This window comes from Notamacropus eugenii, chromosome 3, assembly GCF_028372415.1.
Source record: "Notamacropus eugenii isolate mMacEug1 chromosome 3, mMacEug1.pri_v2, whole genome shotgun sequence".
Lineage (NCBI taxonomy): Eukaryota > Metazoa > Chordata > Mammalia > Diprotodontia > Macropodidae > Notamacropus > Notamacropus eugenii.
The window spans coordinates 20,578,710-20,606,134 of NC_092874.1; the positions used below are offsets into that span (position 1 = coordinate 20,578,710).

The window sequence follows — 27,425 nt, forward strand, 5'->3', positions numbered from 1 at the left end:
GGAAAGTCATGGATTCAGAAACGGCAGAGGAAAATGGGGCTTTTGTCAAAATCATAAACCATGTGTGTGCCATAATCATTGTCATTATGGAAACTCACTTTATATAACTCTTGGAAGGTCGCAGAGGGGTTTATTCACGTTTATATGGTGGGGCATTGCTGGGGCAAATGTCATTATGCCCATGATTTTACAGATGAGGTGTTAAATGATTTAATCCTAATCTCACCACAGATAAAACCAGAGTCTTCTGACTCGGGATCCAATGCTCAGAATTGATCAGGGTGGTTCTGGGAAATAGAAGAAACCGACCTTGCTGAGTTCTTAGATTACTTAGTTAATTCTATTTTTTGTAGTGTCCATAGATGGAGGGATGGAGGGATGGAGGAGGTAGCTGTAGGGAAGAAATTCTGACAAAGCGAACCCTCAGATTTTTCCTTCTAATGGAACGGAAGGATTGTCCAGGCCCCCTCTTCCCCCTCGCCGGGTGGGGACTGGAGGTAGAAGGCCCCCAGGGATGCCCGCCCCCCTGGGCTCCTCTGCTGATGTCACTGACGGCTGCTTTGGTCTGCAGGTGCCGGGTCCCGAGCCCCGTCCCCTCGGCTCCCCACCAAGGCCATCAGCGCTCCCCTGAACCCACCCGCGTCTCCGAGGCTCGGAAATGCATCGGAAGCCTCGGCGCTGGGCAGAGGGGTCCCTCCCCGCCCCAGCGTGCCCGCCCCTCCGCCTCCCACCCCCCCGCCCCCGCCGCCCCTCCCTCCAGTCGCGTCTCTCTCAGCCATCGGCAAGCCCCCTCTCGTCTCCCCCCCGGCCCCGATGACCAAAACGAGCGCCCAGACAGTGGTGCCCCCGCCTCCTCCCCCAACGCCCCCTCCTCCGCCCCCTCTCCCCCTCGTCCCCCCCTGCGGCTTTCCTGGGCCGGTGTCAGAGGCTTCTGGTCCCAGCCCTCCCCCACCAGACCTCCGGGAACCCCCCCCTCCACCCCCACCCCCGCCTCCCCCCCTCCCTCTTCATTCCTCTCCTTCCCCCAGGTCATCTTTGGCCCCCACACCTCTGCCAGGCTCCAGCAATAGCGGAGAGGCCGCCCCTCCGCTGCCGCTCAAGTCCCCCAAGGCCAGCCTGCAGTCCGTGCCCCTTCCCCCCACCCCCCCAGCCTCCCAGCCCACGATACTGGTGCAGAAGAAAAGACCTGGCCGAGGGGCAGGTAAGTGAAGCTCCCCGGGCTGCTCCAGAGCTGGCTCCTGTGGGCCGGCGAGAGCTGCTGGTTCAGTAGTCCGTGTTAGCGCCGACTGTCTGGAGGGTGTTGGGGAAAGTGTTCATAATGCAGATCAGACTTAAAAGCTGGTATGGGTACGTTCATTTAATATTTTTAATGGAGAGGTGATTGTTAAACATTCACCAGCACACCCTCGAATCAATGTCAGAAGTTTCTTTTCATTGTTGCGAAAGATCACGGAATTCCCCGGTGTCCTCTAGTCCAATCTCCTCCTTTACTAGATGAGAAAATAGACCCAGGAGTGATTTCCCCAGGGTCACACAGGTAATAAGAGCCAGAGGCAGGATGTGGACCCCTTCCAAGTCCAGAGCAGTCCTCTTTACCATGTTCCACACTGCCTCCAAGCTCTGGTTTGTGTCCTGCCTGTGACAGTAGCTGGCCAAGTCCCTTCCACTCTTGGACCTGTTTCCTTATCTTCAGATTTAAAATATTGTTGTGAGGATTCCAAGAGATAACTTTTGTATATCACTTTAAAAACCATTCAAGCCATTCATACGTACTGGATAGAAACAGTAGACATGGTACCGCAAGGACCAAATTTGGGAAAACAGTTTACCCAGAAAAGATATCTGTTGGAGGGGACTCAAATGAAGGTGCTCAGATACCTTTCCAAGTATGTGAATTGGAGGAGATAGCAAAAGCCTGGGGGGAAAGTCTCACCTTATTACCCAAAGAAAGATGACCAAGAGCAAATCAGAACTACCTGACTATAGGCCTTCTTTCCCATTTGTTTAAAAGTTCATGATAATAAAAGAATTTCTATTTTTAAATATTTTATGATGTTAATTATTAACAAAATTTTATTATTAAATTAATGAACAATTGAATTCCGTTAAACTACATTATTTGTAATTAATAAAATATTGTTAATGTTAGTATTAACAAATTACCATTTAGTAAACCAATAAACAATTGAATATTGTTGGTGGAAGAAATTCTAAATAATCAACAAACCGTTATTAATAATGTTAATTATTATTAGTACATGTTAGATGGCTGAACAATTTGTCTCAGCTCCCTAAGACTTTAATTTTCAAAGCAAGGCATCTCTTCACTGGGGGTCTTCTAAACCAATTAAATCACAAGTCTGATCCAAAAAAACAGTAGTAACTGTCCCTGTCGCCTTCAGCTGTTGATTCCACTGCCTTTTTATTCTTTGGTATTAGGAAGTCTGGCCTTAGAGCCCACTTCATTCCCAGCTGCTGCAGCAGTGGCCCGTCCTGTAGGATGCTCTTGTCAGGACAGATGGACAAGTTGAACCTCCCTTGCAGGAGGGTTTTCTAAGGAAGCTCATCAGTCTTGTCCTATCATCCCAGTTCCTCTGGCCTTTTCCATGAGGCCTATTTCAGTCCTAGACCAGTCACTGTTTTTTGAACCATCTCCAAGTCGTCCCCATATTTGCATTTGTGTACAACCAAGTGGATGCTGGTGGACTAGCATGACAGAAAACATTTTCCTCCTGGTTCCATGAGAGAGAGGTTTGTCTCATTTGTTGAGAGGTTTGTCTCATTTGTCTGCATTTGCCTACATCTAATCAAATATTTCAGGTGTCTTTGGCTAACTGGAAAAGCCAAGTAAGAAGCTAGGGAACTTTTAAGGGAACTAAACTGCATCTCTGGGAAATACAGGCAGAATTATGTGTTCATGGCCAGAGTGGGTTGCGGAAGAAGTCAGTTTTCCACTTTTTCTTGGAGAGAGAACTCTGAAAGGATCACTTCTGAAATCTGCCTCAGCTTCCTGGCCAGGAATTCCATGACCTCACATTCTTTCAGGGCTTTTCAGCAGACAGTTTCTTTCTGGTGTCTCTTGTGTCTCATCACCATCTTGTCTATCTCAATGTGCCTTTTCTGGAATATCTTGCCAAGTCGGGCTGCTAGGACAGCTTGAAGGAAGAGTTTTCCAACAGATTTTCCCACTTCTCTTTCTTCTTAATCATTTTCAGTAATATTTTTACTGACAATACTTGAGCCTTTGCCAACTCCATATACTTTTCCAAAAATGCCCACCAGCTTTCGGCCAAACTCAGAGAAACATACTCCAATTCATTGACTTCTTTTACCTTAGGTCTCTGGGCAGCTGCCCATGGGTGCCTAAAAGCTGCTTCCCCCATAGCCTTCTTGACCAATTTCCCCACATCTTGAGCCAGGTTCTTACCTCTTCTGGCCAGTGATATCTTACTTTTGACTTGGGTCTGGCAGTTCATCCCCATTTGAAAGATGAGGAAACTGAGAAATGACAGTGACGATACGTATTAGAGTTTTCTTGTTCTGAGACCAAGGGTCCTTTCTACCACTTCTACGAGATCTCTCCAACATGGCTCAGGGCTTACCCTTTATTGAATACAATGGGACAATCCACAGACTATGGAATGCCTGGGTGGATGGCGTATTCCTACCAGTCCCATACCATACTGTGCTGACTGTTCAATTTCCTGATATTTCCTGGTTTTCCAGCTACCTGGATTGGGCCCTATCCTATAGGCAGGGACTGTGGGGGACCCAGAAAGTTATTAGACCCAATTGCCTGCCCTCATGGCTTTTATATTCTAGTCTGAGAGAAAAAGAAAAATTTAGGACAGGTTCAATTCAATTAATATTTATTGATCATTCATGGGCGAGACATCATGCTGAATTTAAAACAACATTTTAATAGCATTCATAAGGAAATGCAAACCCCTTAGCGTGGCCATTTCAGGTCCTCCACAGTCTGGTCCCATTAACCCTTTCCAATCTTTTCTCACATTAATGAGAAATTAGAGTGCAGGGCTCTAGACCTAAGATTCTATGACCCTAATCCCCTTCACATACCCTGGATTCCAGCCAAACTAGACCTTTAGCTCATCTTAAACTCTCCTCCATCATCCCCAGCCACCTACCCCAAAGCCTTTTCTCCTCCTCTCTGAGGGCTCCATGGCAGTATCCACTTCTCTTTGAAACTCTTTGAGGAAGTGAATAGAGCAGTGGACTTGGAGTCAGATAGTCCTGAGTTCTAATGCTGACTCATTTACTAGCTGTGTGACCCTGAATAAGTCACTTAAACTTTGCTAACCTCTTTCTTTGATATCACACTTGGATATATTAAGACTCCATCTGCTCCTTCAGGGACCGGTGGCGGGAAGCTGAATCCACCTCCAGTTCCCCCAGCAAGGTCCCCTACAACAGAGCTGTCCAGCAAGAGTCAGCAGGCCCTGGCCTGGGTGGGCCCACCACAACCTGGAGCCCCCTTGAGGAATGGAAATTTCCATATCCCAGGTAACCCCCAGCTCCCAGATAGGCAACCCATCTATCCCCAGCCCCAGCACCTTTCGCTGGGCTTAGACTTTCTGTTTTCTAATGGATTTGGGAGGCTGAGTCATGTTACACATGCTCTGAGGGTTACTAAGTAGACATTTTTGGAAGCAAGTCTATTCCCACTGCCCTGGGCAATTATAAAAGTGAAAATGTGTGTGCCTTCTCTGCTGTGCTGGTAGCAAACTACCTCCCAGAGGCATCTGTACAAACAGAGGCATCATCTAGGACAAACCAGCCATGAAAAGCTGGGATTGTGGAAGGAGGAAGGGCAGCCTTTAAAATGTGCATGGGAAGTTTGGGGAGGCAAAGTCTGTAGGGAAATTGGGGCACATTAGGCCTGGAGTTATGCCCACTGTGAGGAGAGGAGGTTCTGGGAAAAAACCTCCTCTCTGGACCCTACCCAGTGAGCTCCAGGAGAGCTGAGGTGTCTCAGGAAGCCTCTTCAGCTTCTGCTTTTGAAGCTACAGTTCCCTTTGACAGCAGGGGCAAGGGATCCCTATTCCACCTTTATCTAGGATCCCCAGTTATCAGGGCTGCCCAGGGCAGTTCAGAGATGCCAGATGCCACTTTGGACCTTGGAGTCTGGAGACCCTCTATCAGCTTCAGTCAGTTATCTCTGCCCAGGAAATGTTTGTTGTTGGAGGCAGATAAACTTTAAATGTTATCACTTTAAAGTTATTTGTGTTGGAATATCACACACACAAGCACACATTTGAGGAGAGTGGTTATGTGTGGATGCTGGCTCCCAATCCCTTCCTTTGTCCCTCTTATACTCCAAATGACTGTTTAAATCAATCTCAGTATGAACCCTAGGATTTAGCAGGAGGAGGCAGAGGAGGGCTTCCGCTCTCAGATTCATTCCCTGGAGTAAAAACAGACTTGATGCCCACAACTGTGATTAACTGACATGTTTCTCATTATTTCTTCTTCTCGGTCCAGATGACTTTGAGTCCAAATTTACTTTTCATTCAGTAGAAGACTTTCCTCCTCCTGATGAGTTCAAGCCATGCCAGAAGACATATCCCAGCAAGGTCCCCAAAAGTGAGTATGGCGCATCTCTCATTGACTAGACAAAGGATGATTTTCATTCTCAAATTTTCTGCAGTTGGTCTACTAGAATGAGTCAAAGCTGCAGGATATACTAGGCTCAGTATGAGGGTTCAGATCCTAGATATGACCACTTATGAGCCATGTGACCCTGGGTAAGTGATTTAAACTCTGGGGGTCTCAAGCCAATGGGCAACTTCCTCCTACTTAACTATGAAATCATATCCAAAGTCATATAGTTAACAGGTGACAAAGCTGGGGTTCAAATTCAGATACTCTGATTCCAAGGTTTTCCATTGTGTAACTCTCCAGAATAAAGCTGTAACAAATTTTTATCGAAAAATACTAACCCACATTTATGTAACTGTTTTATGGTCTGTCTGCAACACTGTTCCCACAACAACCCTGTGAGGTAGGCATACAAATTCTATTATCCCCCTTTTACAAATGAGGACTGAGGTCTAAAAATTTGTCTTGAGTCATGAACTAGGATAAGTCAGAGCCAAAATTCAAACCCTCTTCTAACACCAAATTCATTTTTTTCCTTTAATTCAGTTTTCTTTTTAATTATAAACTTCATAGACTACAAACGTGAATCTTTTAGTATATAAAGGACAGAAAAAGAGGGTTGCATATGAAACTAAACTTCAATTATGTAGTTTTAAAGTGTGTATTAAATTTAACAGCAGTAATAAAACTACCCTCCTTCCATTGCTGTATCCACTACACCAGGGCTGCATCTCAGTGAATTCATGATTTAACTTACAAAGGACTTTAATTAGTATTAATTCACAAAGGATGTGAACCATCCTTCTGTTTCATAGACCTGGTAAACTTGGTAAAACTTGCATCCAGGGTGGGGGAGAGAGAGAAAGAGATACACACATACATACATCTACCTATCTATCTACACACATATATGCATATGTATGTAGATGCATATGTATATTTATATATACTCACATGTACATATGTATATCATTACTGATGTATTCAATGCAAAGGTTGGAATAGGTGAAGGTGGCAAAAAAAATAATAAATTGGAGAAGAGGCAGCCAGGGAGCACAGTGGATAGAGCACTGGCTCTGGTGTCAGTAAGACCTGAGTTCAAATGTAGCCTCAGACAGTTGACACTAGCTGTGGGTCCCTGGGCAAGTCACTAAACCTTGACTGCCTTTCAATAAATAAATAAATAATAAATTGGAAAATGCAATATAGGAATAAGAGATGAGAAAAACCAACTATCTGTAGACAATGGCAAAACCCCATGCCCCTAAATCTGAATATTTGCCTTAGGAAGAAAGTTTGGAGGTCCTGGAAATGGGGAGCATCAAATGGTATCATGAAAAAAAACTGATTCTCTTTGAAGGCAGGAAAGTCTCGTTATGGATGAGTCACTTCTTAATTAATGTCTACATGGCAGACTCTTGACTTGTGAGACCAAAGATCAAAATCAATAGCAAATTAAAATAAAGACGAAAATTGAGAAAATAGGACCCACAATTGAGAAAGTTCCATTGTTATTATGATCATTGCTAATTATTTAATTCTTCTAAAGTTTTAAAAGGCAGCCAGTGTGTAGAGCTCTTTCCTTGGAACCAGGAAAACTCATCTTCATGAGTTCAAATACAGCCTCAGACACTTACTAGTTGTGTGAGCCTGAGCAAATCACTTCACCCTGTTTACCTCAGTTTCCTCATCTGTAAAATGACCTGGGGAAGGAAATGGCCAACCGCTCTAGTATCTTTGTTTAGAAAACCCCAGATGGGGTTATGAAGAGTTGGACACAACTGACCAACCATAACAACACCAACAAAGGTTTTCAGAGCAGTTTGCATATATTCACTATTTAAATCAGTTGTAGGCACTGAAATGAGAAATGAATAAAAGGGTAGATTTTGATGTAGACTGTCACCATGTCCTAGAGAAGTTCAACTGATAAAATTCGGTCACCGTACCAAAGAGTGCAGAAGAGCCCAGAAATTACCTCTATTCACAAACATTTTGTCTCCTTGCCAAGTCAAAAGAAACAGAGCCAAGGACAATACTGGTTTAGTCAATCAGTCAGCATTTATTAAGCACCATAAAAGCCAGGCTTTATGTCAAGTACACTGGTTTGCAAATAAAATTAATTAAATAAAATTGAAGTGGTTTGTAATAGCTTACTGAGGAGGACAGTTGAAAATCATGAGCAGTACTACATGGGAAAACAATGAGGAACAATGAAGAGTAAAACGCATGTAGAGAAATTCAGCTACACCAAATGAACCCACAGGCATGTAAGGATGAAACTGGAAAGGAGACAAACAGGTGAAAAATACAAAAGGCCATTACTGTTAAGTATTTAATAAATAAAAAATCACCCTAAAGGAACTTCTCCATCAAAATGTCTCCTGTGTACACCTCAAAATCTAAGATTCCTTTAAATATATAATAATAGAATAACTTTGATGACCTCCTGATTATTCGTGGCAGGGGAGGTTTAAAGTGGAGAGGTGTAGGCTTACCAAATGTGTTGGCAATCGTCATGGAGGAAAGACCACACAGAGTCCACACAAGAAAAACCAAATGGATGAAGAATGTCTGTTATCCAGAATTTGATGTACAGTTGGATGGGGAAACCATAGAGTTGGATCAGTCAAGATATGAATCTTGGGGAGGCACTATGCATCAAAGCCTATGACATTGAATGGCCTCCTAAATAAAATTCATAATCTCTCCAAAGAACTTACTTTAGCTATCCACACAAGAAAAACCAAATGGATGAAGAATGCTTGTTATCCAGAATGTGATGTGCAGTTGGATGGGGGAATTGCAGAGTTGGATCAGTCAAGACATGAATCTTGGACAAGCACTATGCATGGACACCGAGCTGGCTTAGAATTGACCAGGAGGAAGAGATCAGGCAGGACTGCCTTGGGGAAATGGCAGTTTCATTTTGCTTTACTAGAGGTAGATCCCCAGCACCTTGGGTGGACTCCTCATGGAATGTGCAGGGGAGGGCATAGATAAGAGTCACAAAGGAAGAGAAGCCAGTGGCTCAGTGGATAGAATGCTGGATTTGTAATTGAGAACACCTCAGTTCAAATCCTGCTTCAGCTAGTTACTGGGCAGGTAACTTGACTTCTCTAAGCCTCAGTTTCCTGATCTGAAAAATGAGTACAGTAACAGCACCTCTCTCCCAGGGTTGTGAGAATCAATAAGATGACATATGCAAAGTACTTTGCAAACCTTTAGCTGTCATCATCATTATTCTTAGAAAAGGATATTATCCTTAGAGGAAGGTCATTACTTATGTGGATAAGATCACAGGTCCATCAAAGTAGCTGCAGAGCCTTTAGTTAAGGCAGATAGAAAGCCACAAACCATGTAAAGACTCTGAGTCATAGAACTGATAATGATAATTTTAGAACTCTGAGAAAGATGGGATGGAATGCTTTTTTATTACCCTATTTTATTTTCCTACTACTAAGACGTTGCTTCATGCTTCATTCTCCAAAGAATTAAAAAAGTTTTACCCAAATGGTAATGGAGGGGTGCTTGCTGGATGTGAGCAGGCAGCAATACATTACAGACAAGAAATGTACGAGGAGTTAAAAGATGTCACTAAGGGAAAAAAAAATGAGCTTGTCTTGTGGGAATGAAGGAAGGATAGATGGCTCATGAGCTCCACTGGAACCTTTGCTACATCACAAGAAAGTGAGAAGGACCCCTCAGTACACTGGGTGGACAGCCTGTGATGATCTCAGGTACATAGATGGAAAGGTCATACAAGACAGGCCAGGAGAGAAGACTTGGGGGCCACGTAGAATAGCTTGAGGGATGGATCATTGGAGGAGAAAGCTGCGTCAATGAGATCACCAGTCCATTTGGAGTATTGGAGTCCCAGATTGAAAAACAAACCTTTTTACTCTGGCTTTCTTTAATTTAATTTAATTTAATTTGTTGTTGTTGTCTCATCTCATCTGTTCTTTTCACTGTTGTGTCTTTGGGAAATTAAACATACTGATGAAAGCAGGACAGGGCAGTGAGTCACCTTGTTTACCCTCGTTCTCAGAGTCATAGACCCCTTGGGCAGTCTAGTAAAGCCTCCGGACCTCTACTCAGAAGGGGGTCTCAGAATAGAATCATGTTTTTCAATAATTGAAGGAAATTCTAAATTTCGGTTAGAGATTAGTGAAAATAAAGATGTACTATTTTTCCCATCCAAGTTTACTGACCCGTTGACATTTATCCACAGAAACTAAGTTAAGAACCCCCATCCTAAGCCATTCTGGAAAAGGGGATTCTTACTCTTTAGATATCCTGTAATCTCTTTGAATGTCTTAGGAAGTTTAGAAGCAGGAAATTCTTCTTAATTCAGGGCCCTCCTGTTATAACTGGGGCCACTGCTTTGAGTCTACTTTGTGGTGGAAATGGATCTCCCACCCTGCACTCCTATTCTGAAGGGCTTTGGTTAATATACTCTGTGTTTCCTTATTCCTATCAGCAGGAAGGAATAAAATCAACTGAAAATCAACCACTGATACTCGTGGTCTTAAGAAATGAGCTCCTCTTCTCAATTCTGGATGGGGCGGCTGGGAAAGAGATACAGGAATAGCCTTTGGCAAGACTCAGTGAGCATGTGAGTGCCTGTCCTTGGGAATCCCAGTGCTAGACGCTATTAGATTAATACAAGGCCAATCTTTGATTATTCCAGTCTGCTAACACTTCCGTGGCTCTTCCTGCCCCCTCGGTTCGCTGCTGACCTGGTTCCTTTGTGATTTGGACTCTTCACGGTCGAGAAAGCAATGGCATCTTACCTCTGAGGAATTCATTGTCCTGTTTCAATACTAGTGATGTGTGTGAACTGTGCCCTTTATCACATACACACACACACACACACACACGCACACACACACAAATACATGCTCAAATCCTGTGCTTGTATTTACCAGGATGTAGGTTGTTGTCTCTGCTCTGTGGCTTCTAGGTGTTTCCTTAGTTCTGTTTCCCAGGGCTTTAAACAGCTTACTCCCCCCATCCCTGATGCCTGTCTGAGGGTAGGGAGGAGGAGACTCTGCACCTCTCTAGCCTGATGGAAATGTTTGAGATCTCTTTACCCCTTCGTTCACCAAAATGAGGCTGAAGTGTTTAAAAAGGAAAAGAGAAGAAGTAGAAAGGCATAAAAAGAGACGCATTTACAAAGTATGAATGTCTTATCCTGACTTACCTAAAAGAGCCATCACTGCGCTATGGAAAGACCCTCAGATATGAGGAGTTAGGAATGTTGCAAGCGCCTCTTATAATTACCTTCCCTGCCTCCAATCTCCCCCTTCCCCCAAATCGTTCCTCTATACTGCTACCCAAGTCAGACATGTGTGAATGCATATGTGTGTGTATGTATGTGTGTGTGTATGTGTGTGTGTTATATTAGTACAGGTGAGATGATGTAATTCCTCAGCCACAGAAGCTGCAGAGGCTCCCCTTTGCTCTTCTATTAAAATACAAACACTTTAGACTGGCATTCAAAGTGCTCCAGAGTCTGGCTTCAGCCTGTTTCCTAGGTTGATTGGACATTACTCCCCAGCACGCACTTAGCTACACTTCAACTAAAGCAACCTGTTGGCAGTTACCTGTACACAATACTGAATCTGCCTTCCGACTGCCCCTTGGATTCTTTTTTAAAAATTGAAATTCACAGCTAAAATAAATTTTTAAAATTATTTTAAATTTTATTTCTTTTCAATGACTTAAAATCTATGTTCTCTTCCTCTCCCTCAACACGCCCATTAAAAAAAGAAAGAAAAACAAAACCCATTTTACAACCAAGCAAAACAAATTCCTGCTTTAGCCATGTCCAGAAAATGTGAGTCTCAATGGAGCCCTTCACCTCTTTATGTTTCCTCATGAGTCCTCTGGAATCATGCTTAGTTATTTGGTTAATAATCATTGAATTTATTTTTAAAATTTTTAAAATTTTATTTTTAATTCCACGTAAAAACAATTTTTAATATTTCTTTTTTAAAATTTTGAGTTTTAAATTCTTTCCCTTCCTGTCTTCAATCCCTCCTCCTTGAGAAGACAAGCAATTTGATATGAACTATACATGTGTAGTCATGCAAAACATATTTCCATATTAGCCATGTTGCAAAAGAAAACACAGATCAAAAACAAACAAGAATAATAAAGAAAAATTTTTAAAAATACGCTTCACTCTGCACTCAGACTCCATTGGTTCTTCCTCTTGGAGGTGGATACCATTTTTCACTGTGAGTCCATTGTGAGTTTGGAATTGTCTTGAATCATTGTATTGCTGAGAATATCTAAGTCATTCATAGCTGAGGTGATCATTGAATTTAACAGAATTAAACCAAAATGAGAACTCTCACCTCCTGGTCTTTGCACAACTCTGCCTTGCAGCATCCCTCAGTTCCTTCAAAGCACAGCTTAAATGCCATCCTGGACAAGTCACTTAACCACCATCTGCCTCAGTTTCCTCAACTATAAAACAACCACAATAATAGCACCTCCCTCACTGGAATACTGTAAGGATCAAATGCGATAATGTTAGTAAAGTGCTCAGCAAAGTGCCCGGCACATAGTTGGTTGGTTGTTGTCCTTCATCTTTGAAGAGGACCAAGATGACATCACCATTGTAAAGTGAAATTTCAGTGTGTCCGACTGTGGCTGATCAGACCAATACAAGCTCGGAATGCTCTACCACAGGTTGGGCATAGATAGGCCCTGTGAATATTTGGGGGTGATTATCCCAAATTTGCGCATCCTGTGTTTACTTTGTGCTGTCCCAATTCTACTTTGCTCATAGAGCACAGCACCCTTTCTGATGTGGGCACGCCATGCTGAGTAATCCTGTGTCAATGTCTCCCATGTTGCACAGTCAAATCCAAAGTTCTTGAGAGAGACCTTGAGAGTGTCCTTGTATCGCTTCTTCTGACCACCATGTGATCACCTACCCCATGTGAGTTCTCCATAAAAATAGTCTTTTCAGCAAATATACATTGTGCATTCAAACAACGTGGCATTGGAGTTTCACTCTCTGAAGCATAGTCTGAATGCTTGGCAGTTTAGTTCAAGCGAGGACTTCAGTGTCTGGTATCTTATCCTGTCAGGTGATCTTCTGAGTCTTTCTGAGACAGTTCAAATGGAAGCAATTCAGTTTCCTGGCATGGCGCTGGTAGACTGTCCATGTTGCACAGGCATACAACAATGAGGTCAGCACAACGGCTCTGTAGACCTTCACTTTGGTAGTCAGTCTAATACCTCTTCTCTCCCAAACTTTTCTTCAAAACCTCCCAAACACTGAGCTAGCTCTGGCAATGCGTGCATCAACCTCATTGTCAATGTGTACATCTCTGGAATGTACACTACCAAGTTAAGTGAAATTACCCACAGCATTCAAAACTTCTCCATTTGCTGCAACCAATGGCTCCACGTATGGATGGTGTGGTAGTGGCTGATGGAGTACCTGTGTTTTCTTGGTGTTAATTATTAGGCCAAAATTAGCACAGGCAGCAAAGAATTGATCCATCTCAGCTTCAGAGACTGCATTGAGTAACCTTGGCTTGTAACCTTTTCAAATTGAAGAACTTACCATTAGTTTGGTAGTTGACCTTGATGCTGTATTCATCCTCATTGAAGGCATTTGACAACATGGCTGAAAACATCATGCTAAAAAGCATGGGAGCAAGCACACAGCCCTGTTTCACTCCATTGGTGACTGGGAAGGCACGAGAGCATTATCTACTATCCAGAGCCTGGGCAAACATGCCATTATGGAATTGATGTGCAATGCTGATAAACTTCTCTGGGCAACCAAGTTTTGACATAATTTTCCATAAACCCTCACGACTAAGTGTCAAAGTCCTTAGTCAGGTCTACAGATGTTGTATATAGACCTCTGTTCTGTTCCTGGCATTTCTCCTGGAGTTGTCGGGCAGCAAACACCGTATCAACTGTTCCTTGGCCCTTTCTGAAGCCACACTGGCTGTCAAGTATATGACCATCTTCCAGGTGAAGGATCAGTCTGTTAAGGAGGACTCCAGCAAGAATCTTGCCAGCAATGACTAAGAAAGAGATGCCCTCCCCTCCCCCTTTCCCCCCCCCCCCCCCGTGATTATCACAGGACAATCTATTCCCTTTACTTTTATAGAGATGGACAATGGAGGCATCCTTGAACTCCTGGGGGATAACCTCTTCTTGCCACATAACCTGGAAAATTTTAGTCAGCTTTTGTATGAGCAATGGTCCCTCTTCCTTGTAAATCTCAGCTGGAATAGAATCAGCACCAGGTGATTTGCCACATGAAAGGAGCCTAATGGCCCTCAAAACCTCTTCTTCAGTTGGAAGTTCAGCTAAGGAGGGATTGACTTCAACCTGAGGTGAATGGTCAATGGCCTCAGCATTGACTGATGATGGTCTGTTGAGAACACTATGGAAGTGTTCAGCCCACCTCTCTAGGATCATGTCTTTATCACTGATCGATATGGCTCCATCAGCACTGAGTAGCTGTGATGCACTATAGGTTTTTGGTCCATAAATAGCTTTCAGGGAATCACAAATGCTCTTTGGATTATTACTATCAGCATAAAACTGAATTTCATCTGCCTTCTTACTGAGCCAGGAATCCTACATCTCTCTAAGTTTTGCTTTTACTTTGCTTTTGATGGAATTAAATGCTACCTTCTTAGAAGTGGATGAACTATCCTGCTGGTATATCCTGTGGAGTTCTCATTTTTTCTTTAGCAGCTTCTGAATTTCCCCATCATTTTCATTAAACCAGTCATGGTTTGATGAAACCCCTAGCACATAGTAGGCACTCGGTGAATTCTTGTTTCCTTCCTTAGAGGCCACCTTTTATATAAAACCTTTCTTGAGCACCCCCTTAACCTATTATTTGTACACTCTTGGAATTACTTTGTATTGTTTGGTATCCATGTTGTATTTGCTTATCTGTATTTATAGATTGTAAGCTCCTTGAGGGCAGGGGCTGGTTTGTGTCCCCAGGACTGAGTACCTTCGGGGTCATTGAGAGTGACTTGCCCAGGATTAAACAGCCAGCTTATGTCAGAGCTGGCCGTGAACCTGGTCTCCTGGCTATATTGCCTTTTCTTCTGTAAAACAGATGCTCAGTAATTGCTTATTGAATTGTGGCAAACATCAGTGGATCCCATTTGGAATAACTATAGATTGGGAGGGACTTAGCACAGTGGCAGGCCCATACTAGGTGCTTGGTAACATTCATTGGATTGTGTGGGATTGGGTTGGGAGGGAATTAGAGACTAAATAAGTCACAGATGGAACTCAGATCCACCCAGAGCCAGTGGAGAGGAGGATGACAAGAGAACCACAACAGATTTCACAGCCTGGCTCCTTTTGACATTATCTGGGAGACAGAGAGAGTCAGACCTCTATTAGAACAGCTATGATGTGGAGAAGCTAGAAGGAGAATTATTAGGGGTAGTGAAAGTTGGATTATGTATTCTAGTCTCCATACATACAAACATTCATTCTTTCATTCATTCAATGACTATTTATAAAATGTTTACTGTATACAAAACATTTAGAGTAGCAAGAGCTTTTGCCTCCTCTGACAGTGTGTCCACAGCTAAGGCTGTGGATGAGAAAGTGACCACTGGTGCCAAGAAAATCACAGGATCATAGGTTTAGAGCCAGGAGGCACTTATGGGTAACTTCCAACACCCTAAATTTTACATATGAAGTGACTGAGACCTAGAAATGTGCAAGTCTTGTTCAGGGTCACACATCAAAGCAAATGCCTGGGGCAGGATTTGAACCCAAGTCCAGTGCCTCTTAATTTGAAGGTTTTCATTTGATCAAGTCTTATAACCATTAGTGACTTTACTGCTCATGCTTGCAGATGTTGATTTTGTAAACATCTCTTTGTTCTGAGCCACCTGGTGTGCCAATTAATCCTGATTAATTAATCACATCTACTGTTTTCAGGTCCAACTCCAGGTTCCTGGCTCCCAGCAGAGGGGACTGGTCGGGGCAGTGAGAACACCAAGGGTAGAAACTCTCAGGTAACAGTAGGTCTCTGAATTTCAAGCCCAGGGCTGGAATTCTGTCCAGGAGGGCCAGAGAAGGAGCCAGGACATATTTTCTCGCAACAGTCAAAAGTTTCTTCTCAATTTTTCCCTCAATGAAAAAATTCTTTGATCTTAAGCAAAGATGAGAAACACATGATTTTATTTTATTTTTAAGAGACCTACTCTTCTTAAAATTTTAATTTAATATTTTTTCCAATTACATGTAAAAACAATTTTGACATTACTTTTTCAAGTTTTGAGTTCCAAATTCTCTCCTTCCCTTCCCTTTCCCCTTCATTAAGAAGGCAAACAATTTGACATAGATTGTCCATGAAACACCTGATCTTAATATCTGACTGTGGAAACAAGACTTTCCCAGTTTTTCAGGGCATATCATAGGAGGCCATAACTATTCCTAAAGAGGATTGGATGGGATTTCCAGTGCACAATATAAATCTTCCTCTCTGAATTCAAGTGGTGACCTTCTCTACAACTTATAGAGCTGCCTGGGCTTAGCCATTGTTATGGAATTATTTTTAGGATTCTTCATTTCAGTCATGGGAGAGGTAGCACAGTATAGTACAGTGGAAAGATATCTGGAGGGTGTGGGTTCAGATCTCATTTCTGCCAATTTCTAGCTGTGTGATTTGGCACAAATTACTTCATCTTCTTGACCTCAGTTTCCTCATGTGTAAAATAAGGGTGTTGAATAAAGGTGAGTTTTTTTTATCTCTTTCTAAATCTATGATCTAAATCACAGGGTAGCTCCTGATCACAAGGGAAAACCTGGGAGACTCAAAGGGACATGAAATAGGAAAGTACCTTGGGTAATCCAAGACAGATTCTTAGCCCAGCTGAAGATATTGTGGCTTCCTAACCCTCAAAGAGCTGACTTCCCTTATGTCACTGTGGAGGTTCAGTTCTCATCTTTAAGAGTTATTGTTGAAAATGTTATATCAGTCCCTTTCTATTCTGGCATTTCATGTTTTTTCCATTTGTAAGTTTGTGACAACCCCAAGAATCTAGGTGTTATTAAAGCATCACTAACTCATTGGTTCTTTTTGTTGACCCCTCCAGAAGCTAGATCAAAGATGAGAGGAAGGTGGCATGGCCAGGGCCCCCTTGAGACCCACCCCTAGAATCTTAGAATCAGGAAATCTCCAAGGTGCTATCTTCAGCATCAGTATCAGCATCAGCACCATGGCCAGAGCAGCCAACATTATAAAGCTCCACTTGATGGTCTACAAGAAGCTTTACAGGCATTCTCTCACTAACCCAACTCAGCTCATCCACAGGTTAATGGGAAAAACCATTGTGCTTCCAACTTGTAGAGATTTTTTTAAAAGAGGCCGTCTTGTGTTCTTTGGGTAGGGAACAGTTAGTTCTTTGAGAGCCATCCCTGGAATTGTGGCATTTGAGAATCTGATGAATCAGAGAATCCTATGTTTAGAGCTTGAAGGAAGCTGCGGGGGCATCTAGCCTTCAAAGGTCCTAGAAGATCATTATACCAGATTCCATGCCCTTGACCAGATCCGGTAGGTGGGACAACCTTTCTTACCATAATCCTCAGAATTGTATTATCTTTACAGTTACCACTGAAAACTCTACGGTAAGACGACAGATGAAGTAAAAGTCCCATCATCATGCCTTGGTCTGTACAGCAGGATGGAGGATCTGCCCAAGAATGCCATCAGCAACCACACCAAACTCAAGTTTTTGTTTTTCATCTGACAAAGGAGCTTGGCAGAAAGCTCTTATTTATTATAGTTAGGTCATTTTGCACAGGCTTTGAATCAGTGTTGTAGCTGTCTTTTATTTTAGCAATTTATTTTTTTAAATGAGGCCAGATGTGCGGCAGCCCATTTGTCCAACTCAGTACAGAGTTTTACCCCAGCCTGAGGAGTGGTATTGGAGAGAGGACATCTACTCCTCTCCCTGTTCAGTATTCATTCCATGACTGTAAATAGCCACGTGGGCTGGCCCTTCCAGTGTCTTTAAAAAAAAATTTTTTTTGAATCATCACTAGAAAAGTTTTAGCTAGTCTCCCTGTTTAAGAGTACATGGCAACTTGTCGGTGACATAATTTCATACTCCAATTGCACCAGCTAGGTAATGAAACCAAAACATGCCTTACAGAATGGATGAACACGGAAGGTACACACACTACAGCAAGTGGATGTCACCAGTCAGCATGGAGTGACCAGGATGTCATGGCTCTCTACCTTTTCTCCCCCTTTCCCTCTGATTTTCGATATGTGGATTTTGTTGCCTAATGTAAATATGACCCTTAATAAAAAAAAAAAAAAGGACAGAAGGAATTTTGTTTCCACATAAACAATGACTGTGTTGCTCTTCCTCTAACCTTGTTATTAATAGTAGAAGAAGCCAGTCCCTGCCTAGTGTTATCAAGGCTGCCTGTCACATTTTTCCTTCTAGTGATTCAATCTAACAAACATTTAAGGTATCTCCTTGCAAATGCTGTGCTTGGGTGCTGGGAAGACCTTGGGTACCTGTCCTCAGGGAACTTACACCGAATTGCATATGGTTTCGAGCACCCTTCCTTATGGTACCTAATGAACTTTGAGATCTCTCTCTTTCAGACATGTTTCCCATGGTGGTAGAAATGTCCTCAGCTGCGTCTGAACTGACTGTTCTGAGACAGTGATACTGCCCCCGGAGTATTCCCTTAGAGTGAAAAATGTTCATTATGGTTCAGTATTTAAATGAATCTGTAATCTCATCAGTGGGTATTTCCAGCCCAGCCCTGTCCTTCACCCATCTTGAATGTCTCTGGTTCTTACTTTCCTATAATCCATTTACCACAGGGAATCTACTGAATGTGTTGGAGGTCTTCAAATGTAATGAGGATCCTAGCAGAGCCTGTCAACTGGCCATAAGTGAATTCCTGCCACATGATAATCCCATCCCTCACAAAAAAGTAGATTCTGAATCATGCCAGAAAATCCCTCCCTCTCATATCTGATTCATCCCCTCCTTCATAAGTACAGGCTTCCTTCAACAAACCTAGCTTCGCCTTTTCAACAAAAGTCAAACTGTAGTGGAACTGTGCCTTCCAGTGAGTTCATTTTACCCCCAAATTAGTGGTTAGTGGATTTCTCTTCTCTCCTACCTCCCCTATACTCAACCCTACATCTTTTAAAGCCATGGAGTCATGGAAACATATACGACCCCAATTATCTTCCCTCACTGAACAGGACACATGGCCAGAGAGAGAAGCTGTGTGGGCTGTGTTTAACATGTTCATAGATTGTCTGGCCTAACTGCCATGGGCTGCTGGGTCCTTCTTACCTAACTCAGGTCTTTGGTGGCCAACCAGATAAACGAGCAAGAGAAGAGACCTCCAGAGTCAAACAGAAGTGTAGGCTTTATTCCGGATACCAGCTACATGTCAGCATGCAGGACGAGTTCTTCCTGGGGAGAAAGGAACCACACCCCCCAGTATGCAGGGCTAGTGCTCGCCACCCCGGGGGAGCCCCCTTCTCCTCCTGTGGAGCAAGGAAAAGAGAGAGACCCTACCCCCAGGCTTTCCTGTCCCCATTTAAACTCTCCCAGCTGCTTAGTTTGCTCATGGACACTGTGCATGCTCTCAACCCCTAGACAATTAACAACAGGTGTGCTCAGACCATGGACCAATCTCAAGGGTGGGATGCTCTTCCCAGCAAGTTTCCACTGAAAAGAGGTGGAAAAACAAGATAGCTTGTGTTTTACTCCTCAATTCCCAGCTGTTCCCTGGGGGGCCTTGTGAGAGCTCACAATCAAGAAGCCCTCACCTTCACCTGACCTGAGACTGTTCACGTGAGAACCGAGCTTACACCCCAACAATAGATGAAAGAAGATAGGGAGATTCTGCTTGTCTAATTTAAGATATGACTAAAAAATAAAATTGTTCAAAGGCAAAGAAAAAGCCACAATCCATTTTTAGATGGGAATCTCTGGAAACTGGAAAGATACAATCAAATCAACAGGCAATTACTAAATTTTTTAAAAAACATTTATTAAGCCCCTACTGTATACAGTCACAGTTAATGAATTAGCAACCTCTTGCACTAACCACTGGTGAATAGTTGCTAGGGACAATAATTCAGGCCTAGATCTTTCATCATAAAATGGTACAAAGAAGAATCGGAGTCTTGATGCTTGATGGGTGTTTTCCCTTCCACCTCTCCCATCTTAAGGATTCTCATTGCTACTGTGATCTACATGAGGCCCTCCCTGTTTAATGGATTTAATTTATTTATATAAATTTATTCATATACATTTATATATTACATATTTTATGTATAATATATTTAATATATTTCATATTTATTAAGGATTCTCTTTATAAGTCAATTTCTTGGTGCTGAAATTAACAATGAATGGAAATACAAGGGTCAGCACCACAGTTGGAGATAAGGACCATCCTCGGTGCAGAGGATTAAGGGGCCATTTTAATCTGATTACAAAAGAGGCAGGTGGGCAGAATAGTGTTTGTGCAGAACCAGAATCTCTGGAAAATACAGGCCTACAGCATCTTTTTGTAAAATAATTCTTGATACATGGGCATATGTCCACACATACAACCAGTTGGAAAAAGCGCTTTTAACTCAAAATGTTTGAACTCTGAGAAAAGCCCATCTGTAATGTGCACCCATACCTGCTCTCAACAAGACCAGAGCTGACGGATCTGCCCCCTGCCACAGGTTCCATGCAAACTCTCCCCTGTTCCTCTTGGACTTAAAAAAATGAACTGCATTTTTCTTGATCCCTTTCATTTTGACATCTCAGTTTCTCCCAGGATTCCTCCAACTTCCCCCTCCCACATCCATCCCATATAACAAAGATATTTTTAAAGAAAAAAAATAAGAGGGGAAAAAAATCAACAATACATTGACCAGGTTTCAAAATACATGCCATGTCCTCTTCACCCACCCCACCATACCTTCCACCTCTTCAAAGGAGGAATCTTTTCATGTATCTTTTTTGGGACCATGCCTTTTCTTTGTACTTCTGTGTTAATACCAAAATTTCAGAGTGGAATGGGATCTCAAAGGCCAGCTAATCCAACCTATACATCAATGAGACCCCCCTACAAAGTTCCTGACCATCCTGGCTTCACTTGAATACCTCCAGTGAAGGTTATCCATTACCTCCCAAGAATGGTTTAGTTCCCCCAAATAAAACTTAAGTAGGGTTTCTGGGAGCTAGTTTAAAAAAATTCTCAAATAGAGTAAGCTCTTTAAGAGTAGGGGCTATTTTCTACTTTTCGTATTTATATCCTTAGTGCCTGACATGCAGTAGGTACTTAATAAATTCTTGTTGGCTGACCAAAGCCCCAGGCTTTATTCTCCATGCCATATATCTATCATGGTCAGTAATGATCTCCCTTCCTTATAAACTTCCCACAGTAGCCGCAGAATGGAAGAGACTTTCTTTTTAAAGTTGACTTCTAGGAAAAGATCTTCTTAATATAGAACAGTATACAGATCACCCTCCCATACCAATCTCTTTGAAGTCCATCCTACAATCAAAATAGCTGGGGTCTTCTGGTTACTGAGCCCTCATGAACAGAGCTCCAAAGGAACCAGTCCAGAGCCAGCCCATTCCATCCCAGCTCCCATCCCATGTGAGAGTGCAGAGCATCTCAGGCAGGATATATTCAGATACAAGAGGAATCCTGCCCAGTCTATGCCCATGTCTTAACTTAGATCTTCCATCCTTGGAACTTTTGAGGATGTCAAAGGATGCAGCCTGAGAGACCATGATTTGGATGTGAAGATGTGGGGTCTAAATCGGGCTGTGCCACTTACTACCTGACTGGCCTCGATCGTTTTCTTTCCTCATTCATAGGATAAGGAGCCACAAGGCAGTATGGGTGCACATTACAGCTGGGCTACAAGTCCAAGTCCAAGTCTTGAATTAGAAGCAAAAGGACTCACGTTCAAATCCTAATCCTGCCTAATCCTATGTCTCTGGACCAATGTTTTGCATTACCACATTTATAAAATCAGAGGTTTGGATCACTGTGGTTCAATGGATTTGGAATCAAGGGGACCTAGGTTTGAACCCCAGTTCAGCTACTTACTAGCTGTGTGACCCCAGACCCCTCTGGGCCTCAGTTTCATCATCTGTAAAACATGAAACCTGGACCAGCTGATCTCTGAACTCTGGAGTAAGTGAGATGATATCTGTAAGGCACTCAATACATTGCCTGGCATTTAGTAGGAGCTTAATAAATGATTGTTTCCTTCCTTCCCTTCAGCCATAGGTCTACAATTCCATGATCCTTCCACATCTGGCAGAGATAGATTTAATGGTCATAACACTAGAAACACAATGATGACATTTTCATGGCCACTGTTTATGGCCAGAAGACAATAGTAACCTATAACAGAGACAGCCTGGACCTCCAGTCTGACCTTGCGGAAGGTGGTGGAAGAAGGGACAGAGGTGTGTAAGAATGTTATTAAACTCATCCTGTCCCAGGAAGGTCTGAATCAGGCTTACCCTGACCTACTTAGGTCATAATTATATTCAGTTGGAAGAGACAGCTTGTGTTTCTGGATCTCCTCGGCGAGGTGAGCTCATTCCCAAAGCAGGATCTGATGGAGGCTGTGACCGGACCCCTTCCAATCATGAGGGCTAGTGGTGCCCTGACCTCAGGGCTTCCAGAATAGTCTCATCCCAGGACAGTCAGACATCTTTTCTAACAAATCTCTGACTCCATCCTCTCCCCACATTTATTTATAAGACAGCTGAGACACATCACAAATGAGGCAGTTTGGGGTGATTCAGTACAGTTTTAATTTTATGCATAATGCATTTAAAGACAAGATCATAAAGAAGGGGTGGAGAGGAATATCTTCCTGTTCAAAGGCATTGGTTAAGAAAAAAATAATCATCAGAACTACATTGTCTGCTCCCATAACAGGAAAAAGAACATTTCGTCTTTTATTGTTCTCAACAGAGTATTTTTCCATTTAAGACACTTCATTTGATCACAAGGTAATTGCAAACAGGTGCAGGTGAGTTTCCACAAGAAATTAGCAAATGAAGATTCACATAGTGCTTGGGATCATTCAGTTTGGAAAGCACACATTGACACAGAATCAGAAACGGTTAATGGGACTTAGCAGTTGCATGAAATGATCAGTATTGGCTAAGGATAATCTAATTAATGAAGTTGCCTGACCTCCATGACTGGGAGAAGTGGATCTGTGTAACAACTGAACCAAAGAGGTAAGACTTGAACGCACATTTTCCTGACACCGAGGCTGACTTTCCACCCACTAGGTCATGATGTCTCTCTTGGCAATATGCATGTTCTGATAATTTCATGTCTTCACTCAACAGCCAAGAACTGTGCTGTTGGGATCTAAGTGAAGTTATATCTGTAGGTTCTGATGTAAAAGTTTCTTCTTGGTTATGAGCTCATATAGATCATTTGAATAATTGGTAGGTTTCACATTATAAAAGCTTTATCACTCTAAACCTTTCCAGCATCATTTTATAAAAACTGGGCTCTTTCCTCTTAAAACAATTGGCCCATCCTCATCTGTAGCTCCTAACCAGCAAGGTTTTAACTAGACAACACTCAAATTAACATTGTCTTGAACCGGACAGGACGAGGACTCTGACCAGCCTTTCAATCAGTCTTCTGAATCCAAAGAAAGACCCCACATCATAATTCTGGTAAATTTGTCAACATCCCTAGCTTTAGGCTTTATTTTTAAAATTTGTGCCTGCCATATCACTTTTCTCTCAGTGAACAGACTGGAAAGGCAAACTTTGTGGACTTTATGAGCCTCCTCAAGTATTTTCCAAGAAACTCAAAGCCCCCAGTGAGTTTTTGTTAGCTTGGAGTTGTTAGGTTGTTTTTTGTTTTATTTTGTTTTCAGCCACAGATCAGGCACAGAATTGTACTTATACAATTAAATAAATAAATGTGCGAAACCATTCAGACGGTGTGGCAGAAACATCAATGAGTGAGCCTATGCAAATATAATTGCTTTTCAGTGGCCATCTTCCCATCACCCCTGGGGAAACAGAAACTGGTCAAGGGCCATCCTCAGGGTGTATGCAATATGAGGTCCACGTCTCCATGTAACTAGCCTTATTTAAAAAAAAAAAAACGCTCTGAGTTATTGAATCAGGATAGTGTCACTGGGCAAGGAACAGTGTAGATAGATTTGGTCCAAATGATCTGCCAGAGTCTGCTCTGCCATTCTTTTGATCTCTCCAAGCAAGGTCAATGTTGTGTGATAGTCTCAGCAGTCCTGTCTGTGGGGTCCGGGCACCAAGCTAGAGCAGAATTGTACCAGTAAGGACTTAAGCCACAAGAGGAATCAGGAGAACGGAACTTATTTTCTCAACATTTGAATCACCTTGGTTGATATGGAGCAGATCTCTGAGTTCTCAATAGCAAAAGGTCTACTGACCGCAGTCCCTATCATGAGTTTGTAGGATTTCTTTCCAGATTTTCCTGGTTTATTTAAAATACCCCATATGACATCATCACTCCTTCCATTACAGGGATCCTTAACCTGAGGTCCGTGGACAGATCTTAAGGGGTCCATGAATTTTTTTAAAATATATTTTTATAATTGTATTTCAATGTAACTGGTTTCCTTTGAAATTCTATATATTTAATTTTACACATTTAAAAATATTGTGCGAAGGAGTTCATAGGCTTCCCCAGATTGCTCAAATGGTCCATGGGATCTAAGAACCCATAGTCTACAGCTCAATTCAAGAATGACCAAAGAGATGTGGTATGTCACCAAACCATCTCTGCCATTCCTACCCTCTACTGCCACCAGTCAGTCTATGGGAAGCCTAAGAAAGTTGTTTTTGCCATGGAAACTAAACAAAAGTGGTCAAGAGTCTCATCTCGATTTCCAGAGAGAAAATTGTACATTTGGTAGCCCATGTCAAAAAAATAGGCAAATTTATTTTAGTGTTTTTGTGGTCCTGCCTTCCCTGCCTCTGAAGGAAGCACACCCCACAGCCTGTGCTTTCTTTCATCTTGACAGCTCTTAGGAATTTGCTCATTTGGAGTTGATATCATAAGGTACAGAATTTGATAAAATAGACATGCTTTTCAATGACCACAGCACTTGGCTAAGAGGTTTAAAGCAAGGAGCATATCTACGGAAGGAAGCAGGCTGGAGCTACAACATTATTAAGAGTTAGGTAACCTTCAAAGCTGTCCCATCTGTAGAGTCCTATCAACACAAGTGGTGAAAAGTAATTCCATCCCAATGGTCATGGACCAGGTGTTCTAAGTAACCATTGCTTAATAAACTTGGTAGATGTTATATTTGTCCATTTCAGCTGATGATCATCTCACCATGCATTTAAAACTATGACCTTTTTGGTGGGCCATTGTAATAATGAATGAGGGCTTTAGAAAAGAGGCATCAACCCCCTCACAGTTAAGCAAGGGAGGGGAGAGGGGATACTATAGTCTAAGAGCTTTCCCCATGTAAGCTGTTTGGGAGACAGCAGCCAAGAAGTGGGGGAACAGTGAGGAATGGGAGTCAGACAGAGGAGAAGTCAACAATATACAGCTAGCAGCAAAAAGTACAATAGACTGCAAGTAACACACTTGGGAAGCCTTAAAGTGATTTGTAAATGAGTGTCAGCTATTTGGGAGACAGAGTCCAACAGCTGCCTTGCAGAGCAATCCTGGACGTCTCTAACCCTCCTTGCACTCTGCCTTCACCGTGCTGACCCAATCTGGTCTCCCTTAAGCTGGTTTCCAAGCGCTGCTGGCAAATGGCTTTCTTTCACTTAATTCAACACATGCAGAACGAATCAACTCAATTACCCTAAGTGGCTGCTGAGATAATGCATACACTGGGAAAGCTCCTCCAAGTTTCCCAGAGAAAGGAGGAAATCTAGGCATGTGAGAACATTAGCTGATGCCTCCATGGTCACTGGCTGCTGGTTTTTCCCTCTGCCTGGCATGTTGGCGGATTCCCAGCCTCTGTATGTTTGGAATCCTTCCATGGGGCCATTTAATTACAGTAACCTCAAGCTAGCCAGCAGCAGCTTGGTTCTGAATCATCTATATACACGACACTATCCAGGTGGAGAAGCAGCTGGCCTGCTGAGATACGTGCTGGAGGCGCTGTTTCAGCATCAATCCATTCACTGACTCAGCGCCTCTCAAATGTATCCAGTTTCCTCTGAGACGAACGTGTGTGTGTGCCTCTCCCTTCTTAAGAGCCTTCCTGGCTAGAAGAAAAACATGTCTGTGACTCCAGTCATCAGAACATGGGCCAGGGAGGGTCTCCTCTCATCCATTTGTTCTAGTGGCCCAGAAAAGCATTCCATGGGGTATCAGCCAACACACCCGCTGGAAAATCAGCCACACTGCTAACATTCTCCTTGAACTCTACACAAAACAGCATGTGACCAGGCAAAGAAAAGCCAGTTTGTTAAACTTGAAACAGCTACTAAGAAGAGAGAAAGACTCTTTAAAGGGTTTGCTTTCATTTTGCCTTCCCGAAAATTCAGCAGATTGAAGACTATCCTTCAAGGCTTGAAAAGCGCTAGTCTTCTTGGGAAAAGGCTAAGCGTGCCCATCATTACTGAAATAATATAACAGCAGCTTAAAATCCACAGTTAGTCATATCAAGCCAAAGATCAGGCTAATGAAAAAACTAAAACTGGCTAAATCTTAGGAGGGCCAAGGGAGTTCCCTTCTGAGACCAAAAACACAGAGTGTGAGTTAAAATTAGACTGATTGCTTAGAAAAGGGGGCTGAAATATCTTCTATTTTACTCAAAGAGGAGAGGGGGTTGGTTTTGCTTGGAGTTTGGCCAAGTAGGGAGTTTCTAAGTGAGAGGAGAGAAAGTGTGGGCTTACTTCACTTAAAGAACTTAATCTCCGTGTCAACACAGTCATAGAAAAGGTCGGCCACTTCGGTGGGGTCCATGGGGTCTGTGCTGCTCAGAATGCTTTCCATGGCCTCCAGACCTTGCTTCTCCAGGTCTAACATGGTCTCCATGAGCTTGTGACCTTGATCCTGAGGAAAGAGAGATAGGCTGTGTTACCACCAAGCACATGGAAAACCTCTCACTGCCTCACCATTCTGAATGTGGTAGAATCATGGAATGAGAACAGATGGAGACCTCAGGCATCATCTCATCCTGGAGACATAGGGTCCAAGGATTCTAGATAAAGAGCCATTTAACAAATGAAGAAACTGAAACCCAGAAAAGTTGATTGACTTGTTCAGTCACAGAGCCACTAAATAAATGAGATAATATTCAAATCATCTTCCCCTTCCTGTTTGTACAAATCCACTGAAGAAAAGATCATAGACTTAAAACTCAAAGGGACTTTGGATGTTACCTAGCCCAACCTCTTCTTGCAGATGAGGAAACAAGAACCTGGAGATGGTCTCCAGAGATGAAGACTAGTTTGCTGAAAGTCACACTCAGAGGATATGGAAGGGCCTGGACTACAAATCCCATGCTCTTTCCACCATAGTAGGACACACACACACTTCCCCTTTTATACTAGATCTCTATGATAGAAAACCTGCTTGACCCTTTAACAAAAGAAGTAGATTGCGCATTTGCTAAATCTCAAGGCATATGAGTAAACTTAATAATGTCTCATATCCTGGGGGAAACTGGATGGCATGCTTTGTTGATACTAGTTATCCCTCCAAGTCCCTTCTTTCTGGAGTAAGAGGGCTGGCCCTCTACCCTCCAATCTCATCCATTCTGACCTTAGCTGTGAAATGAACTACTG

The 27,425-nt window shown here is 42.7% G+C and overlaps 2 protein-coding genes across 8 annotated transcripts in view; one reads left to right on the plus strand and one right to left on the minus strand.

Annotated features, from left to right (window-relative positions):
- The window catches only part of WIPF3 (WAS/WASL interacting protein family member 3), a 76,526-nt gene extending 58,532 nt beyond the window's left edge, over positions 1-17,994 (plus strand). For 5 of the 6 annotated variants that reach the window (XM_072651040.1, XM_072651037.1, XM_072651036.1 and 2 more), the window contains 5 exons: positions 572-1,201; positions 4,375-4,524; positions 5,503-5,604; positions 15,577-15,653; positions 17,249-17,994. In XM_072651040.1, the coding sequence (XP_072507141.1) occupies positions 572-1,201; positions 4,375-4,524; positions 5,503-5,604; positions 15,577-15,653; positions 17,249-17,272 (983 nt within the window). In that variant the 3' untranslated portion in view covers positions 17,273-17,994. The remainder of the gene's footprint in view (positions 1-571; positions 1,202-4,374; positions 4,525-5,502; positions 5,605-15,576; positions 15,654-17,248) is intronic. The other variant, XM_072651041.1, reaches the window with a different exon arrangement.
- Positions 17,995-22,439: 4,445 nt separating this feature from the next.
- Positions 22,440-27,425, minus strand: part of SCRN1 (secernin 1) — a 61,349-nt gene continuing 56,363 nt past the window's right edge. The window contains exons 8-9 of one of the 2 annotated variants that reach the window (XM_072651042.1): positions 26,532-26,691; positions 22,440-23,960 (exon numbers count right to left, since the gene is read on the minus strand). In XM_072651042.1, the coding sequence (XP_072507143.1) occupies positions 26,533-26,691 (159 nt within the window). In that variant the 3' untranslated portion in view covers positions 22,440-23,960; position 26,532. Of the gene's footprint in view, positions 23,961-26,399; positions 26,692-27,425 lie in introns of those variants that run through there. The other variant, XM_072651043.1, reaches the window with a different exon arrangement.